Below are 20637 nucleotides of genomic sequence, written 5' to 3' on the forward strand. Positions count from 1 at the left end.
TTCAGAGTAGCTGATGCATACTACACCTTGGTCATTTTCCAGGACCCACAGTGGATGGCTAACAACTAACATTAACTCAGCTCCAAGGGACCAGACACCCTCTTCTGCCTCCTAAAGGATGTACACACACACCCCTAAAAACAAAACAAAACAAAACAAAACAAAACCCCACTTTGAATGGATCAGATACTCTCTTCTGCCTCCTAACGGGTATGTGCACATACACATACCCCTAAAAAACCCCATTTTGAATGAATCAGATACTCTCTTCTGCTTCCTAAAGGATGTATATACACACACACACACACACCTTAAAAAACCCACTTTGAATGTCTGAATACATGCCTACAATGCCAGCATTCAGAAAGTTAAGATAGAAGGATGGTAAGTTTGAGAACCTACCTCCCAAACAAACAAAACAAGCCAGGTGTGGTAGTACACACTTTTAATCTCAGCATCAGGAGGCAGAGGAATACCTGTGAGTTCAAGGTCAACCAGAGCTACATATACAAAACAAGAGGACTCCAAACCAAGACTTATTTTAGAAAAATGAAGGCTGCAGGGCTATGAGAATCAGGACACTTTCCAAAAACATAGGAAAGAATATTTTAGAATAAAGAGCTAAATTTAACTGCAGCATTCATGGGGCTATATTTATGTTTCTCATATCTGAGATAAGTTCAAATTTCAGAGTAAAACTGGTACATATTAACATACAATGGCTAGGATTTATTCTCTGCAGAGACCCCGCCCTAAGAGAAGGGATAATACACGCCTCTGAGAAGACAGTAAACTACACAAGGACCAGGTAGATCTTCGGACTACATTGCACTGTGATGCACAGAAGGCCCAGCAGCAGCATCCACACTGTTTGTGGTAAGAACCCTTTTTCGGTCTGTCTAACCCTGTGGTGAAAACAGGAGAATCAAATTCTCACAATTAAAAAGAAGCTGGTTCCCCCAAAACTACACACTCATATGTCCCCAACATCCTGGAACAGGAACTACAGGACAAAGAGTTCAATGGTTGATAGACATTGGAGATGGGGCTTGGCACAGAGGGCACCTCTGGGTGGCAGGGGGTGGCTGTCAGCAACCCTGTCAGCAGCACGACCTCTGCTCTGGAAAGCACTGTACTAACTGTTAGAGTGATGAAGCTGGCTGGGCGGTGTTGGTGCAAGCCTTCAATCCCAGCACTCGGGAGGCAGAGGCAGGCGGATCTCTGTGAGTTAAAGGCCAGCCTGGTCTACAGAGCGAGATCCAGGACAGGCTCCAAAGCTACAGAGAAACCCTGTCTCATTAGAGCAAAAATCTAAAAACAATCGTGAGTGTCTTCTGTTGGGTGAGAAGGTTCAGCAGATAAATGTATTTGCTACCAAGACCAATAGCATGAGTTCAATCCCTGGGACTCACAGGACAGGAGAGAGCTGATTGCAAGTTCTTTTCTGACCTCCACTCACAGAAATAAACGTAATTAAAAATGAATAAACAAATACCTAGTCAGGGACTAAATACACTCTGTATTCTTTATTTGAGAAAGGGTCTGTATGTAGCTCCAACTGTCCTGGAACTCACTCTGTAGACCAGGCTGGCCTTGAACTCATAGTGATTTGCCTGTCTCTGCCTCCAGAGTGCTGGGATTAAAGTCGTATGCCACCAAACCTGGCCATATTCTGTATTTTCACAGCTCCCCTCTACCCAAAGATTGCACATATCCTATTAACCACCTGGTCCTCGATGGCATTTATATGAGCCGATATACATTTATATGTAACCTTTGATTTAGGAAGTAATCAGAAAAAGACAAAAAAAAGTTAAGTTTCAGGTCACTATCTTCTTTTTAGTTGGCATTAAGTGCGCACCTTGTACAATTTCAAAATTTGTAGAAAGATTAGCTTCTGATACATGAATGGTAAATATAAATATAAACAACCATACCTTGATGTCATTGTCTATTCCACCAGAGATAATCTGATCGCTGGTGTCATTGAAGGTCACAGCCAACACCTGGTAAGTGTTCTGAAATGTCTGGATAGCTGCTTTCTTGCGGATGTCCCAGAGCTGAAAAAAACAGGCAGCATCAGTAACATCCTTCTCAGGAGCAATCACACAGAACATGCTCACACCCACCTTCAAAGGAACGGAAACACTGGGCTCTTGCTACTGCTCAGCAGGTCAGCTATTCCCCACCTCAAACTTTCCCACCCAAACTCCAAGTTTAAGGCGTCGAATTACTAAACAGCTGAGTTTACCTACAAGGCCACACACATCTGATAAGCTTTAAAATAAACAGGATGGGGGTTGGAGAGATGGCTCAGTGACTAAGAGCACTGGTTGCAAGCCTGATGACCTGAGTTTGATCCTTGGAACCCACATGACAGGAGAGAACTGACTCCTCCATGCTGTTCTCTGGCCTCCACATGCTCATCACAGTGAGCACATAAACAAACAGGTGAGATTTAAAAAAGAAAGGAAGGAAGGTGCTAGTGAGATGACTCAATTGATCAAGTATCTGCTAGATACCTGAGTACCTAGTTTAGATAGATCCCCAGCACCCATGAGAAAACTGGCACAGCAGTTCACCTAGGAGTCTAGTGCTGGGGAGGAGGAGCCTGGCTTACATAGTGATTTCCAGGGCTACATAGAGAACCTGTTTCAAAAAGTAAATAGAATAAAAAAAAAAATTAAAACAAAACCAAAAGCCGCAAACAAAACCACCACAAAAACCACTGTTGCTCATTAGAATAATGATATTATTTATCTTTTAGGGACAGGGTCTCACTATATAGCTCTAGCTACCCTGGAACTCGCCATGTAACCCAGGCCACCATGCCTACAATCTCAGCACCCAGGAGGCTGAGGTAAGCAGATCACTTTCAATTTCAGGCTGTTCTGTATTACACAGTAAGTCCCTGACTGGAAACCAATCAACGCACCAACCAACCCCAACAAAAAGAGCCATGCACTGTAGCACACATCAGGAGATCAGCTTGGCAACATTGTAAGACTGAAGTCTCAAAACACACACCTGGGGGCTGGAGAGATGGCTCAGAGGCTATGAGCATTGCCTGCTCTTCCAAAGGTCCTGAGTTCAATTCCCAGCAACCACATGGTGGCTCACAATCATCTGTAATGAGGTTCGGTGCCCTCTTCTGGCCTTCAGGCATACATACAGACAGAATATTGTATACATAATAAATAAATATTTAAAAACAAAAAACAAAACAAAACAAAAAAAAAACCACACCTGAAATCCTAGCACCCAGGAGGCTTAGACAGGAGGAACAAAGTTCTGAGAAGAGGCTTGTCTACACAGTAGGTCTGTGTCTCAAAAAACTAAATAAAAAAACTCATGAGTTCCTTATCTTCCCGATTCCCCCCCAACAAGCACCATGACCACAGAAATGTAGCACCACATTCATCTGCGAAAAAAAGTACACGTGTGTAGTGTGCACCTGTGATGTACAGTCATGTACGTGTGATATACAAAATCTTATGAATGTGGTTGTGGGAGTTGAAGGCTGACATGTGCCTCTCCCCCTTACATATTGAAGTGGGGTGTGGAATATTTCTTTACACTGTGTGAATATATGTCACTGTGATTGGTTTAATAAAGAAGGTGACCGGTCAATAGCTGGACAGGATAAGGTTAGGGGGAGAGTCAAACAGAATGATGGGAACAAGAGTGGAGTTGGCGGAGTCAGGAGTCGCCAGCAGATGCAGAGAGAAGCAAGAAGAGCACCAAGCCACGTGGCAAAGTGTAGATAAGAAATATGGGTTAAGATGGGAGGAAAAAAAATGGATTAAAATAATTGTAAGTTAGCTAGTAACAAGCCTGAGCCGAGTGTTTATAATGAATATTAAGTCACTTCCACCTGTAGTGGGGTCTCTAACTAAACCCAGAGTTTGTCATTTTAGCTAGTCTCACTAGTCAGCTTGTTCTGTGGATTCCGTATCTATTGCCAGTGCACCAGGATTACAGTAGGCCACCAGGCTCACTGTATTTTTCACTTGGGTAGTAGGGATCTAAACTCTGGTCCCCATGCTTGGACGAAAAGCACTTTACCCCTGCCTGAAAAATATGAGACTGTTTTACCACGTGGCCTTAATGTTAAGTTAAATTGGTACACTGTGGTGTACTTGAGGAAAGTGGGGTCCAGGAGTGGAGAGGTCCTCTGTTGTCTCCTTCAAACCCTAGTCCAGGGTCAAGCTGGCTCTGTAATGGGGAGACGGGGAAACAGCAGCTAAGGGACTTAAATCCTATGCCTTTGAGAACTGCTAGAAGGTAACCAGTTCCAACAGAGTCACTATGATCCCATGATACAAAAGTGCCTGCAATGGGAGTGAGAAGCCAGGGAGAAAGCTCAGTGGGGCCTCCAGCAGAGTGCCTCAACTTCCCTGGGTGGTTTTTTGTTTGTTTTTTTCCCAAGACAAGGTTTCTCTATTATAGCCCTAGCTGTACTGAACTAGCTCTTGTAGACCAGGATCAGAGATCACCCACTGCCTCCCAAGTGCTGGGATTAAAGGCATGTGGCACCAATGCCCAGCTTCTGCTGGGTGTTTGTGTGAACTCTGATTTGATAGTGTTACCTTTGTCTGCTTTCTCAAGCAGGCTACTTCAGGCATCTCTGCTGGCCATTAGAAACTAATTTGAGGATGTTTTGCTATTTGCACTACTTTCTATTTGTTCTTTTATACTTGCTTGCTATGTACTTAATAAATTCACTCATTCAAAACCAAAGGTATGGCTATCATAGATCACTCTCCACACTGCACAGAAAAGTAGCCCAGGTTGGCCTCAAATTTGAGACTTCCCCCAGACACTGAGATTGTAGCTTGTCTCTTTTTTATTTGTATGGAATGTTGAGAGACACAGACAGGCTAGGAAGGAAACAAGAATGACTTCATTGGTTTCTTTGGGCATGAGGAGATGTCTGGGTATCAAAGTCACTTTAATTTTGATTTATTTAATTTAAGTGACAGAAACTGAACCAAGGACCCTGTGCATGCTAGGCAAGGGTAACACTGAGTTACAGCCCCTGTCTAGTTTTTTAAGATTTCAGTGGTGAATTTAGATTTTATCTTAAGTAAAAGAATCTACAGGAGAGTCACCTGAGCAAAGGGTGCTTCCCTTTTCTTTTTAAACAGACATTAGCTGAGCAACCTCCAGAACACACCCAGACTCCCTGATTTGAAAGTCAAGGCCTTGATAATTCAGCTTCCACATATATGATGAAACTTTGTCTCAACAGATAATCTTTACTCAGATCAAAACAATCTTTGTCCCTTATTTTTGAGGCAGAGATTCATTATGTAGCCCAGGCTAGTCTGAAACTCACCATTTTCTTGCCTCAGCCTCCTGTGGACTGGGATTACTGGCGTGTGCCTCAACGCCTGGCGCCAATCTAAAAAGGTATGGTAGCCACTTAAAGCTTGATTAAAATAATTAAAAAAATTTTGAAATAATCACAAACTTCCTGAACAGTTGGAAAAGAATTTTTTCTTTTTCCCTAAAATCATTTTAGAGCGAGTGCTGACTAGTGCCTCATTGCCCCAGCACCTCCTAGTGTTTGTCCACACAGATGTTTCCTTGGCGCGCCATCAACAGGAAGAAACCACCAAAACACGTGTTTGTCAAGGCACTCAAACACCATTCAAGCTTAACCACTACCCACTGGTCCTTTTCAAAAAGACACCACGATTCAGTTTGGAATTCTATGTTAAATTTGTCATCTCTTTTTGGTCTCTTTCAGATTTCCCTTGAGCTCTGTGACCCTGGCACTTGTGAAAACACAGGAATGCTCCTGTCTGCGCTCGCATTTGTCTGGCATCGCATCAGCGAGACTGAAGGTTTATCTTTGGTAGGGATATCACAGAAATAGCAACATCTTTATCAGGCATTAGCGAACAGCTCACAATTCTGTCTCATTACTGGTAACATTCAGTTGCAGCATTTGCCCAGAAATTTTTACACAAGATGTTCTAAGCTCATCTTAAAGTACTTTCCTGGATCAGGCCTAATGTAAGAGCCTCAGCTTTGTTTAGTGGCAAATGATATTTAAAGACCAAGACATAATTAAAAATAAATAAATAAATGTCAGGTGTGGTGGTGCTTGCCTTTAATCCCAGCACCCAGAAGGCAGAGGCAGGTGGATCTGAGTTCCAGGCCAGTCTGGTCTACAAGAGAGTTCCAGGACAGTCAAGGCCACACAGAGAAACTTTGTCTCAAAAACCAAAGACATAGATATGAAGCTGGGATGTGGCTAAGAGCTAAGCACTTCTCTAGCATGCTTGATGCCCTGGGTGATTCCCGGTAGATCAAATAGGATTTTCTAAGCCTTCTCAGTATAAAGCTATGCAATATGTGTATATTTCAGAACATAGATGCCTGCAAACACACAGATCCCCTCTCTCCGCTTTTGTGTTTTTGAAACAAAGTCTGATGTATCCTAGGCTGGCCTCAAATTGGCTAAGTACCTGATGATGATCTATAATTCTGATCCTTCTATGTTCATCTCCCACGTGCTAGGATTACAGCGTGCACCATGCCTGGTTTATGTTGTGCTGGGAAGACATGGTAGGCAAGCCCCACTCCAACTGCAGTATATCCCTAGTCCTGTGTCCACTCCCGCAACACACCAAGGGTTCAGATACTTAATCACTCAAGTTCTGCCACTTACCCAAAATGTTTTTCCTGAAATAAGGACTTAGTTTAGATTATCAGCTTATAAATCAAAAATGAGAGCTCACACCGATTCTTCTTATTTGAACCCAGCGTTACAAGACTCGTTTAGTTTTCTCCCCATTTTTGTATCGAAAACTCCATTTTCACGAGAGTAAGAAATCTTCTTATGATACTAAACACTTTTACTTAGTTGATTAGGCTCCCTATAACTGATTTTCCAAATTATCTTTAATCCTTTACCTTCATGGGTATTTCCCCTACTTCCATTTTGCTCTCACCTCCAATTCTGGGTGGCCTTATGAGGGTCCTCTCCTCACCATGCTGTTCTGACCCTCTTCCGTACTATACAGTGAGGCCCTATCATAAGAACTCACTTCCAGAAAAAAGTTTGCTTGGCGTCTTCAAATAAATTCAAACTAAAGAATTACATGAAGGGGCTGGAGAGATGGCTCAGTGGTTAAGAACACTGGCTGCTCTTCCAAAGGTCACTGGTTCAATTTCCAACACTCACATTGATGCTCACCAAGCACCTGCGACTTCAGTTCCAGGGTATTTGTACACATGAGCACACACACACACACACGCACACATAAAAATAAAAATATAAAATAAAACTGGAAAAAGAGGACTACATAAATAGCAGTCATAGTTAGGTGATATGAAATATTGCCCATTTTACAAAATGCTACTTTGATGAAACTTGGGGAGGGGGCTCAGAAGTTAAGAGCTCCCACTGCTGTTGTGGAGATCTGGGTTTGAGTCCTAGCATCTACATGGTGACTCACAACCATTTGTAATTCTAGTTCTAGGGGATCCAAGGCTTCCTTTTGATCTCTGTGGGTACAAGGCATGGACATGGTACAGGCACGGACATGGCACAGGCACGCACACACACACAGACAAAACATTTATACAAACAAAATCTATAACAATATTGCTTTAAGAAATAAATTGTTCCTTTTACAAGAAAAATAAAAAAGTTAAAAGACCCAAAGAGAAACATGGGGACAAAGGGAAAAAGGCAAAATAAAGAGAAAAGGAAATAATACAAACAAGAACAAGTTCCTATCTATCGTACTTACATAGAGGCCTTTAACACACTTGTTAATGGGGCTGAAGAGATGGCTCACAACTAAGAATTCCTTTTTTTTTTAAACGTTTTTTTTAATATTTATTTATTATGTGTTCAATATTCTGTCTGTGTGTATGTCAGCAGCCAGAAGAGGGCACCAGACCTCATTACAGATGGTTGTGAGCCACCATGTGGTTGCTGGGAATTGAACTCAGGACCTTTGGAAGAGCAGGCAATGCTCTTAACCACTGAGCCATCTCTCCAGCCCACAACTAAGAATTCCTAATGCTCTTCCAGAGGAAGCAAGTTCAGATCCCAGCACTGACACCGGATGGCTCACGACCACCTGTAACTCCAGCTCTAGAGGAGTGGACAGCATCTTCTGGACAACTCATGCATTTATGTATGTACGTGCATGCACACACACACATATACACACTAATAAAATTTCACCCTTAAGAGTCCAAATTCAGTATAGTTAACCTAGGCTTCCAGGCTCAAAAAACCCAAGTGATCTGGCATAGAATATCATTCAGCACAGAACATGTCGAGACATATAATCAAACATATCAGAGTCACCACCTTTATTTATTATATATTTTTTAAAGATTAATATACTTTGACCAAGCAGTGGTAGTGCATGCCTTTAACCCCAGCACTTGGGAGGCAGAGGCAGGTGGCTCTCTGTGAGTTCAAGGCCAGCCTGGTCTACACAGCTAGTTCCAGGATAGCCAGGGATATGTTGAGAAATACTGTCTCCAAATATATATATATATATATATATATATATATATATATATATATATATAGTATATGATGTTTTGCCTGCATGTGTGTCTGCACACCATATGGATGCAGTGCTCTTAAGAGGACATTGAGTTTCCCCAAAACAAAGTTATGTATGGTTATCAGTCACCATGTGAGTGCTGGGAAGCAAACCTGGGTCCTCTGCAAGAGTAACAAGTGCTCATAACTGCTGAGCCGTCTCTCCAACTCCAATTTATTATTATTAGTATTTTTAAAGATTTCATTGAAAAAGTAGTTGGGCGTACTTCCCTAGCACTTGTAAGGTCCAAGGTTCTAAGCACCAGCACCAACAAAATAAATCAATAACACACAAGCCAGGGTTTGGTAATACAGGCCTTGTGCAGGTTAGTTTTTATGTCAACTTGACACAAGCTGAAGTCACAGGAGAGGATAAGAGTCTCAACTGAGAAAATGTCTCAATAAGATCAGGCTGTAGGCAGGTCTGTAGGGCATTTTCTTAATTAGTGATCGATGGAGGAAGGCCCGGCCCATTGTGGGTGGATGGTCCTGGGTTCTCTACAAAGCAAACTGAACAAGGTTTGGAGAGCAAGCCAGTAAGCAGCACCCCTCTGTGGCCCCAGTATCAGCTTCTGCCTCCAGGTTCCTGCCCTGTTTGAGTTCCGTTCTGACTTCCTTCAGTAATGGACTACAATGTGGAAGTGTGAGCCAAATAAACTCTTTCCCTACAACTTCCTTTCAGTCACGGTGTTTCATTTAAGTAATAGAAACCCTAACTAAGACAGTCTTATATCTCAACTACTTCGAAGGCAGTAGCCTGGGCTACAAAATGAGTTTAAGGCCAACCTGGGCAATTTTCTGAGATTCCATCTTAAATTTTTTTTAAAAAAATATTTATTTGGGGCTGGAGAGATGGCTCAGCGGTTAAGAACATTGACTGTTCTTCTGGAGGTCCTGAGTTCAATTCCCAGCAACCACATGGTGGCTCACAACCATCTGTAATGAGATCTGGTGCCCTCTTCTGGGGTGCAGGTATGCACACAGGCAGAACACTGTATACATAAAAAATAAATAAATAAATCTTTAAAAAATAATAATAATAATATTTATTTATTTATTATGTATACAATATTCTGTCTGTGTGTATGCCTAAAGACCAGAAGAGGGCACCAGACCTCATTACAGATGGTTGTGAGTCACCATGTGGTTGCTGGGAATTGAACTCAGGACCTTTGGAAGAACAGGCCATGCTCTTAACCGCTGAGCCACCTCTCCAGCCCCTCCATCTTAAATTAAAAACAGTAACAAGATAAAAACCAGGGACTGTAGCAGTTGCTCGGCAGTTAAGAGCACTTACTGCCCTTTTCTTTTTCACCTTTAGATTTATTTTATGTGGATGAGTGGTTTGCTTGCATGTCCACATTTATATCATGTATGTGCCTGGTGCTGGCTGGCAGAGGTTACAAGAGGGCACCTGATCCCCAGAACAGGAGTCACAGATGGCAGTGAGCCACCATGTGGGTGCTGGGAATCAAAGTAGAGTGCTTTACAAGAACAGCAAGTGCTCTTTACTGCTAAGCCATCTCTCTAGCCCCACACTTACTGTTCTTCTGGAGAAGTAGGAATTTATGCTATTGTACACATACACACATGCAGTCAAAACAATCATACATGGCAGCCAGAGAAGAGGGTAAAGTAATATGCGTGTATGAGTATGAACATGGTATAAGGATATACATGTACAAAAGTCTCACAATGAAACGCATGAATCAGTTCATACTATGAAGCATGCTTTGGGAATCACTTGATGATGTATTTAGTTCTTTGTCTTGAAATAGATTCTTTGTCTTGAAATAGAATCTCGCTAGGCAGCTCAGGCCATTCTCTGAATTCAACAATGCTCTGGGAATTTTTATTGTTATTATCTGTCTTTTGAGATTGTCTCACTACACAGCCAAGGTTGGCCAGAACACCGGCTCTACTCTGGGTGTTTTTAGTAGGTTCTTCAGGTGATCTTAACACAGATAGCTCGGGAATCATCACATTAAATGATCTGTAAGATCCCATCCTAGGCCACTGAGAGCGTTTGCTGAGCTTCTTAGACACCTGCGACTTCACAGCAACCTGGTAAGACACTTATACTACTGTCACAATTCGAAAGTTAAGAAAATGTACCAGGTAGTGGTGGCACACGAGGCCAGCCTGGTTCACTAAGGGAGTTCCAGGACAGCCAGGGCTATACAGACAAACCTTGTCTCAAAAGAAACAACAACAACAAAAAAAGATTAAGGAAGCGAAGCTCAGAGACTGAACTGCTCAAAGACACAACACACAATCCGTAGCTGAGCCATGAATCAAATCCTCGCCGTCCATTGATTCCAAGTAGCAGTACATTCTATGGTTCTAATAGAATTTTGTAGGGCATTATTTCAACTGGTAAAATTTGAAGTGTGCTTTGGAAAATGAGTTAAAACTAAGAGAAGAGCACAATATCGATAGAAAGACAGGATAGAGTTTACATTATGCAAACTCAACTGCAGCACAGACGAGAAAATACCTACCTTAACTGTGCCATCGTCGCTGCCAGTGCAGACCAGCTGGGGGCCCCGCCGGGCTGGATAACAGGAGTTCACAAAGGACGTATGTCCCTTCAGCCTTTTCACCCTCTCGCCTGTTTCACTATCCCACACAGCCACTGTCTTATCTGTCGATGCTGAGAAGAGCATGCTAGAAGAACATAAAAGATATGAGACAAACGATAGAGGCTGGAGACAGCTCAGTGGTTAAGAGCATGGGCTGCTCTTCCAGAGGACCTGGGTGTGAGTCCCAGCACCCAGATAAAGGCCCACAACCAGCTCTAACTCTATTTCCAGAGGATCTGATGCCTCTTTTGGTCTCCACAGGTACTACATGCATGTGGTACACAGACACACAGGCAAAATAACATAAACAAGATAAATCTCAAAAAAGGAAAAAAATCTCTTTCTCACTTGCCAAAATGCATCAGATTTGTCCTGATCACTGCCTGCTGCACTGTGAATTTAGCTCATGAACCCAGGGTGCCTCCCTCGTCCAGTCGTTGGCAATTCTATTCACCTTCTGGATTCACTATCAGGTTGACCCACACTACACAACCAATATAGAAGCTTTTTCTATCAATCTTTTCCTTCTTTGTGATACACCTGGATACAAAACCCTCTCACACAGAAGTATTTAAGTTCTTCCTGCTCAGGTGGAGGAGAGGCTGATTGTAATAATTCTAGATTAAAGAGCTGAGTAATTCTGACCCTTTGCTCTGTCTCTGGGAATGATTTCTAAGTTAAACTTGATCTTACAATGCCCTCTTTTCCCTTTGAGACAGGGCTGTGCTATGTAGACCAGGCAGGCCTTGAACTCAAGATACTCCTGATCCATCACTGCCCGAGAACTGAGATTGGAGCAGGTGCAACAGTGCCCTTTAAAATGCTGAAGAAAAATTCTACTTTATGATAATGGGCATGGAGCTTATACGTTTGTGTCATATATGTGTGGTGTTCAGAGGGCAGAAGAGGGAGCACTGGATGCTCTGCAGCCAAAGTTACAGAGAGCCACTGGCCAGAATGTGGACACTGGGAGCTGAAGCCGGGTCCTCTGTAAGATCAGCAAGTGCTCTGTGATGATTTGAATGAAAATGGTTCCCACAGGCTCATAAGGAATGGCAGTATTAAGAGGCGTGGCCTTGCTGGAGGAAGTGTGTCACTGGGGGTGGGTTTTGAAGTCTTATATGCTCAAACCAGGTTCAGGGTCATTCTCTTTCTGTTGCCTGCTGATCCAGATGTAGAACTCTCAGCCACCTCTCCAGCACCGTGTCTGCCCCTGTGGCCACCACAACAGTAATGGACTAAATCTCTGAACTGTAAGTCAGCCCCAATTGAATGTTTCCCTTTATAAGAGTTGTTATGGTTGTTGGGCAGTGGTGGTGCACACCTTTAATCCCAGGACTCAGGCGGCAGAGGTAGAGGCAGTTGGAGCCCAGTCTGGTCCACCTACAGTCCCTTGTAATGCTTTCTTAATTTAAAATGTTAATGATGAAACACTAAAATTTGAGAACAGAAATGTAAACAAGCCAGGTACAGTGCCATATATCTATAATACCAATTATTCAGGAGCTGAGGCAGGAGGACTGCAAATTTAAACTCAGCCTGAATAAATTACCAAGATTCAAAGAAAACAAAACAGGGTCTTTGGAGATGGCTTATCTGTTACAAGGACCAGAGTTCAAAGCCCCATGTAAAACACTGAATATGTCCATGCATACCTGTAACCCCAGCTCTTTGGTGGCAGAGACAGGAGGATCATTGGGGCTTGCTGCTCACCAACATAGCTCTAGACTCAGTGAGAGACCTTGTCTCAAGATATTAAAATACAGATTAAAGCAGGGCACCTGATGTTCCTCTTTGTCCTCAAATGGACACACACACAGGCACTTCACCCCTAAAATGACACCATATACAATTACTATACTGTATGTCTTAGAATTCAGGGATATAAGCAAGTGACAATAAAACATCTTGAAAAAGAAGAAAGAAGGAAAGATTATGGCATGATGAGATTGCTCAGAGAGTAAAGGTGTCCACTGCCAAGTCTGCTCTGTGATGACCCACAATATAGAAAGAATTGACCCCCAAAAGCTGGCTGCTGACCTCAACAACTGTGCCACATGTAGTCATACATACAGTATTTAAAATGTAATTAAAGAAAAAAAGAAAATTAGCTTGATTCAATCTTCAGTGCCATAAAAAAGAAAGTTATCAAAATGTGTAACAGTAAGATTGACTTGGTGTAACTAAATATCTGTAGCACACACACACACACATCCTAAAATTACACAATATTAATTTTTATAACATTTGGTAGGTTAAAGCAAAAAAAAAATTAGTAGACAAGATTGTAAGCTTAGTTTACATTATGGATATGCTAAAACTCAACAATTTTGGTAGAAAAGGACTTTAGCAAAGCATATAACAAGCAGTAATTGGAGAGGTAAAAATGTGGGTACTTTTTCCACCTATTTGCCTTTTTTGTTTGTGTTTTTAACATAGCTTATTACTTTCCTATGAGATATCTTAGCAGATATAGGCACCTGCCTGCTTGACTTCAAAATCCATATAAAGGCAAACAAGGAAAACTAGCTCCACGAAGCTGTCCTGATCCCTACACACGTACCCCTCTCACAGAAACATCATGTAAATTTTTCTTTTTTTCTTTTCTTTCTTTTTTTTTTTTTTTTTTAAATATGAGACAGGACCTTACTATGTAGCTCTGGCTGCCCTGGAAATTACTATGTAGAGCAGCTGGCTTTGAACTTAAGATCTGCCTGCCTCTGCCTCCTGAATGCTGGCACATGCTACTATCCCTGCGACAAAAATTTTAAAGAGCCAATTTCAAATTCTACTTGCCTTTAGTCCTAGCACTTGGAGGCAGAGGCAGGTGGATCTCCGTGAGTTTGAGGCCAGCTTAGTCTACAGTGATATTTCCAGGACAGCCAGGGCTACACACACACACACAAACCCTATCTGGAAAAAACAAACACCCTCCCTCCCCCCAAACTGGCTTTATGTCTTATAAAAACAAAAAACCCCACTGGTCTGAGTACTGGCATATTACAAGATAAACGATGATGAGCTTTTAATGGTCTACTGTATTGTCCATGAGGGCCTTAAAATTGTGATCCTCCTGCCTCAGCTTCCTCAGTGCTAATGTTACAGGAGTACACCAAAACACCTCACTAAAACATAGCAATTTTTGAATGGATCTCCCAAGAGATGAAACTCAGGGCTGAAGGGTAAAGACGTTAAGCAGTAGTGTGGGAAGCCATCGTCAACTCATTATGCGGAACACTCACCTGCCATCTGTGTTATAATGCAGTTCCATCACTGCGCCACTGTGTCCCTTCAATGTAGCGTAGTTATCACAGTCACCATAGACATTCCATAATACTGATAAGAGGAAAAGAAAACCCATCGCCAGTCAGAGAATGGCTAATATAAAAATCAGAAAAATACTTCTGAAATTATAAGTCCATAGAACAACACTGGCTCTACCAATGAGACCAAATCTCGCTACGCTAAAATTGCTGTGTGCATACGGTCACTCAGGTATGTATGTGCATGAGTGCACACGTATGGAAGCCAGCGAGGACAACTGTGGCTGCTGTTTATCAGGCATCATGTACCTTTTTCCTTTTGAGACAGACTCTCTTCACGGCCAGGAACTTGCCTAGCAGACTAGGCTGGCCAGCTGATGGGCCCCAGGGGTCCACATCTGTCTACCTCCCTGGAGCCGAGGATGAAAGTACAACCACGCTACCTGGCTTTCTCCTACCCTGCTCTGTATGAGTCCTGCAAACTGAACTCAGGTCCTAACTGACTGAGCTTTGTTTTCTCAGCCTTATTAGACAAGATTTGTTTATTTTTATTTCATGTGTTTGAGTGTTTTGCCTACAAATATGTATATGCATCGTATGCATGCCTGCCTATGAAGGCCAGAAGAGGGAGCTGGATCCTGGGGATTTGAAGTTAGAGATGGCTTTGAGCTGCCATGTAGCTACTGGGAACCGAACTTGAGCACTCTACAAGAGCAATAACTGCACTTAACTGCTGAAATATCTTTCCAACGCCCTCAGGTTTAATTTTTTTTTTTTAATATTTATTATGTATACAATATTCTTTCTGCGTGTATGCCTGAAGGCCAGAAGAGGGCGCCAGACCTCTTTACAGATGGTTGTGAGCCACCATGTGGTTGCTGGGAATTGAACTCAGGACCTTTGGAAGAACAGGCAATGCTCTTAACCCGTTGAGCCATCTCTCCAGCCCCCTCAGGTTTAATTTTTAAAAAGTTAGTACTTTTTCTTATATGCTCAGAGTCTGCAGACAGCCTGAAAACGGAATCATTGAGCTATATTACACCTCAGCTTCATTTTTCTATTTATTTTTTTAAAAAAGATTTATTATTTATTGATGTGTCTAGAAGTGTGCGTGCTAAGACACCATCAGAGGTCTAAAGAGAGCATTGGATCCCCTGAACCTGTATTATAGGAGCTATGAGTCACTTGATGTCGGGCTGGGAACTGAACTAAGGTCCTCTGGAAGAGCAGCAGTGCTCTTTTCTCCTTTTTTTTTTCAAGACACGGTTTTTGTGTTCCCTGACTGTTCTGGAACTCACTCTGTAGACCTGGCTGGCCTCAAATTCAAAGATCTACGTACCTCTGCCTCCTAGTGCAGGGACTAAAGGCACGGCCACTCCCTGCTAACAAATGTTCTTAACCGATGAGCCATCTCTCCAGATTGTACTTATTTTTTTCAAACATGGGCATTCCTAATGAGTAGCTGAGAACCTGGCAGCAGATGATTTAAGTGAGTCACCACTTGAGGATCCCATCTTTCTCCCTCATACACTAGGATCCTGGGTATGGATTAAAGTTTCATGTTTTTATGAGTAGAGAAGTTCTCTTTCCTCTTAACTGTCAGGCCTGTAATCCCAACACTTGGGAGGCGGAGGCAGGAGGATTAGAAGTTCCAAATTTATTCTCACTACGTAGCCAATTTGAGGACAGCTGGGGCTACATGAGAGTAACAGGAGGAGGGGGAAGAGAGACTATATAACTCCAACCAAAGCAATCGACTTTCCAATTAGCAAAATGTTTCTTTTTATTTACCATATGGACCTACGTACGGCTGGATCTGAATGAGTGCTCAATATTTTGACACCTGTTTTAGCATGCTATCACTATAATTTAACTTGCATATTTAGACTGATGCTTGATGCCTTACATAGCACCCAAAATTAAAAAAAACAACAATGACAACAAAACATTATTTAGAGAGAACAGTAACTCCAGAGTCAAAAGCTGTGCCTTACATATGAGTCGGTCAAATCCTGAGGATGCCAATGTGGATCCATTGGGGTGAAACTTGCAGCAATACACTTCTCCTTCATGTCCCGAGAGCAACATGATTGGGGCTTGCAGGGACGAACACCTCGGAGGCCCCTAAACCAAAGAGAAGTGTGATCTGTCACTGTACACAGGCAAAGGAAGCTGTAAAGTTGGGGCAGCACATTTCATTTGGGTTAGGGAATGGCACCTCTGCTCACAGAACTCCTGCCTCTCACTAGAAAAGCCCTAGGACATTCCAGTGTATGCCCACCATACTACTCTCCTCCCTAACTCTGCTTCTGTTCCACAGTCAGCTGTTGACTGCTGAATCATGCTTGACCTCATTTATGCCTCAGAATCTTAACATGAAAAGATGTCTCCCATAGAGCTCTCCTCCTATTGACTCCTTTTAAATATTCATCCCAGAGTCTGTTGTTGTTTTTCAAGACAACATTATAGCCTTGGCCGTCCTGGAACTCACTCTGCAGACCAGGCTGGCCTCGAATTTACAGAGATCCGCCTGCCTCAGCCTCCCAAGTGCTGGGATTAAAGGCGTGCGCCACCACCGCCCGGCTAGTCTGTTTTTAACACTCACACTCAAGTAGCAGCCGTCTCCCCACCAGCCTTCCATCGGGCCCACAGCACTCAGCCAAAGCCCCATCACTACCTGACCTTACCTTCCTGGTGCCATTGCTGACATGCTTCTTTTTCCCCAAAGAAATGGTGTTCTGGGAGTGCAGGAAGAACATTCCTCAGACTCCAGTCCACCTAACTAGCCTTTGAAAATCCTGCATGGTACAACTTATTATACAAAATAAATTTTTGGGATGTGAGCAGAGTTTTGATATACAGTCCAGGCTGGCCTTAAATTTTCAGTCCTCCTGAGTGCTGGTATTATAAGTGTGTATCGCTATGCTTGCTTTGGAAAAGCAGTTTCTGATTATCGTTCTGGACACTAAAACTAGGTTTGGCAATTCTTCCAACTCTGGGCTGACAATCTTACTTGTCAAGTAAGAGTAAGTGTACTACTAATAATCCTGAAATCTCGTTGGTAGATTCCAGTATACTAACTTATTTTTATTATCATGTATTAACTGTACAAAGTAATGGGTTTCATTATGAAATATCCATAAATGCAAATAATGTACCACAATCATACTCATCCAGCATATTTATTCAAAAAATAGTACATGTGGGCCACAGAGATGGCTCAGTGGTTAAGAGCACTTACTGCTCTTTCAAAGAATCTGGGTTCGGTTCCCAGCAACCACAGTAAGCAGTTTTCACGTGACTTGTAACTCCAGGTTCAGAGGATTCAACAATCTCTTCTGGCCTATGAGGGAATCCACATGCACGGGATAGACGCGCATACAGACACACACACACAGATAAAAATAAATCTAATGTGTTTAGGTACCGGAGAAACAGAACTCAATAAAACCATGGACCTTGCATTCTCGTGGAAAAAGAGCGAGGGGGAAGGGAAAAAAAAACAAACAAGTCAAACACCGTGCGTTGTGTGCAATGGACAGAAGTGATATGGGTTCCAGAGCAGGGTGTTTCAACTGAAAATACAGTGGCCAGGAAAGCCCCACTGAGAAACTGGTATCTGAACAAAGACTTGAAAGAGCCAACAGTTAAGCACATGGGCATTTGGAGTAACACCCCAGCAAATGCAACAGTAACAACAAAATGTAAGGACACATATGTCGGTGCTACTTGAGGATGACATGCTAGAAAACTGGTCGATGAGCATGGTAAAGAGGGGAATTATTACAGAGAATTTGATTTGTTTTTTAACTTCAGAACAAAACAGAAATCCAACAGAATGTTTTCACCAGAGAATCATGTGATTTAGTATTTTGATGATTCCCCTGGCTACTGGATTAATTACTGATCCTTGATTCAAAGACAAAACCAGAAACACTAATTGAGCCCCACCTGCAATAATGCCAGATGACATATAGTTGATTTGACTAGGAGATAAGGATTGTGGTTATGTAGTTCTTTTTTTTTTAATTTTTTTATCTTTATTTATTTCAACAGAGTTCTGTTATAATAGCCTATACTGGTTTGGAACCCTTGATCCTCCTGCCTCAGCTTCTTGAGTGATTATAAATTTATGTGTCTAACTTTTTATTTATTTACTTTGGAGACAGGGAGATCTTGCTATGTTAGCATCTTGTCATTTTAAAAACTAAGTTAGTATACTGGAATCTACCAACAAGATTTCAGGATTTTTAACAGTACACTTACTCTTATTTGACAAGTAAGATTGTCAGCCCAGAGTTGCAGCCTGGCCTCCAATTTCTTCCCTCAAAATTTTGTCAGCCTTTTGGTACGATACAACTACAGCCCCATGCCACTAACTCTATTTATATATTTTAAGGACCACACCATCAGACTTTAAAGAGTTGCAGCAGGAGGCACATTTATTTTCTTATCTGAACCTCATAGGGAAGTATGATCACTATTTTACAAGACATGCCATTAGGAGTACAGGTTCCAACTCAAAGAAGTCTGTTTTCCCCATTTGCAAAGTAACAGTTCCTTTTAGGCTGTTACCAAGATTAATGGAAATTTCACATGCAAAACACCTAACACAAGAGCCAACGGATGGCCGGGCGGTGAGTACGAGGCCAGCCTGGTGTACAAGAACTAGTTTCAGGACAGGCTCCAAAGCTACAGAGAAATCCTGTCTCGAAAAACCAAAACAAACAAACAAACAAACAAACCAAAAAAAGAGCCAACGGATATTACTGTTAATAATGCAAATTCAGAGAAAAAAAGTAAATTGTACCAGGTAGCAAAGCTAGCCTGTCTCATTCATTTTCCTTGCTTCCCCCCTCACTCACTCACTCATTCATTTATTTATCCATTTTACAAACTTTTTTGAATGTTTCATTCATCCATTCTACAAACTTTTCTGAATATTTATTTGATGCTGAATCCCTGAAGATTCAGGATGCGGAAGTTTGGATCTTGATTTTGAGGACAAGGTTTTAAATGGTTTAGTGCTACTTCACAGGGTGATTGAAAGGCTGAAAACAGGCGTTCAACAAGGAAACACATATGAAACAGACGCAGAACACAGAGCAACTTCACAATCCTGCTTTGACATCAGGTTCAATGTCTTTCCGTTCCCGCAGCGCCGGTACGGTCCGTAGCGAGAGGAGTGGAGGGCCAAGTCGGGATGCCTCCCACTTACCGCTTGTAGCAAAGCTCCCGGAGTCGCCTGCTGCTGTCCGGCTCCGGGGCCAGACCCCGCCGCTCCCAACAGCAACTCATGCCGCGGCCGCTTGACAGGAACCAGTGGTAGCTCCGGGCCTTTGCGCTTCGGCTGCTCGATCATGGCGGTAACCACTCTCCTCGGAGCCGCCACTGACCGCGCCGCCGGTCGCAGGCGCCGGGCGATTGGCTCCAACTGAGTTCTTCCTCCAGAACTTCCGGGGAGGAACAACCAATCGGCTTCCAATATTTCCTTCTGCGACGCCCTCTGAATACGCTCTTGCGATTGGTCCCTTTTTGATGACGCCACGAGGGCTCCACTCTGGGATTGGAGCGCGGAGCTGGAGTCCCTCCTAGGCGCCCCGTGCATTGTGGGTTGGGAACGCGCTGAGCAGGTTCGGCACTCCAGGCGATACAGCGGCTGCCGGGCTAGGAGCCGGCGCGGAGTGAGTGTGCGGGGAACGAGGCGGGTGGCTGTTCCAGTCTGGAAACTGCGACTAGGTGCTAGGCCTGAGCTTTTCCTTCTCAGCTGACGGCCTTGCCATGGGCGTGGGGGGAATCCCCGGAAAGAGTAGTCCCTTGGCAGGCTAGAGCGGAGCTTTGGGATCTCTGGCCGCCGGACTCGAACCCTAAGGTCGCTGTCCCTTGACAGCTGCTCTGCACAAGGCCGCTTTTGCGTCCAGGGCTGTGCTAGCGTTCCCCCGGACTGATGCTCGACTCCCGGCCTCCCCGCTTTAGTGCCGGGTTTGGTTGAGGAGGCGGACTTAGTTTATATCACCGGTTCAGCCGTCTTTTTTAAGGGCTGAATTAAACTAGAAAGCGGTGGAGGAAATATCCGATGGCTCCTCCAAAGCACAATTTTGTTGAGAAATGTAATATTCATGCTTGTGTATCGGGCTTTCTTGTAAGTGGTACAGTGATATTTATTGTGCAGATCGTTGTAGGGACACTGAAGAAATATGGTCCCCAACCT

General features: G+C 43.0%; 2 protein-coding genes across 4 annotated transcripts in view; one reads left to right on the plus strand and one right to left on the minus strand.

The window, feature by feature from the left end:
* The window catches only part of Snrnp40 (small nuclear ribonucleoprotein U5 subunit 40), a 35105-nt gene extending 15288 nt beyond the window's left edge, over positions 1-19817 (minus strand). Inside the window, exons 1-5 of the mRNA XM_057784551.1 lie at positions 19645-19817; positions 16421-16550; positions 14406-14499; positions 11083-11248; positions 1938-2060 (exon numbers count right to left, since the gene is read on the minus strand). Of these exons, the coding sequence (XP_057640534.1) occupies positions 1938-2060; positions 11083-11248; positions 14406-14499; positions 16421-16550; positions 19645-19788 (657 nt within the window). The 5' untranslated portion in view covers positions 19789-19817. The remainder of the gene's footprint in view (positions 1-1937; positions 2061-11082; positions 11249-14405; positions 14500-16420; positions 16551-19644) is intronic.
* Positions 19818-19986: 169 nt separating this feature from the next.
* Positions 19987-20637, plus strand: part of Zcchc17 (zinc finger CCHC-type containing 17) — a 50966-nt gene continuing 50315 nt past the window's right edge. Inside the window, exon 1 of one of the 3 annotated variants that reach the window (XM_057783845.1) lies at positions 19987-20110. The gene's annotated coding sequence lies outside the window, so the exon portion shown is untranslated. The remainder of the gene's footprint in view (positions 20111-20637) is intronic. The other 2 variants (XM_057783842.1, XM_057783843.1) reach the window with 2 other exon arrangements.

The sequence above is a fragment of the Chionomys nivalis genome, chromosome 11 (assembly GCF_950005125.1).
Source record: "Chionomys nivalis chromosome 11, mChiNiv1.1, whole genome shotgun sequence".
Lineage (NCBI taxonomy): Eukaryota > Metazoa > Chordata > Mammalia > Rodentia > Cricetidae > Chionomys > Chionomys nivalis.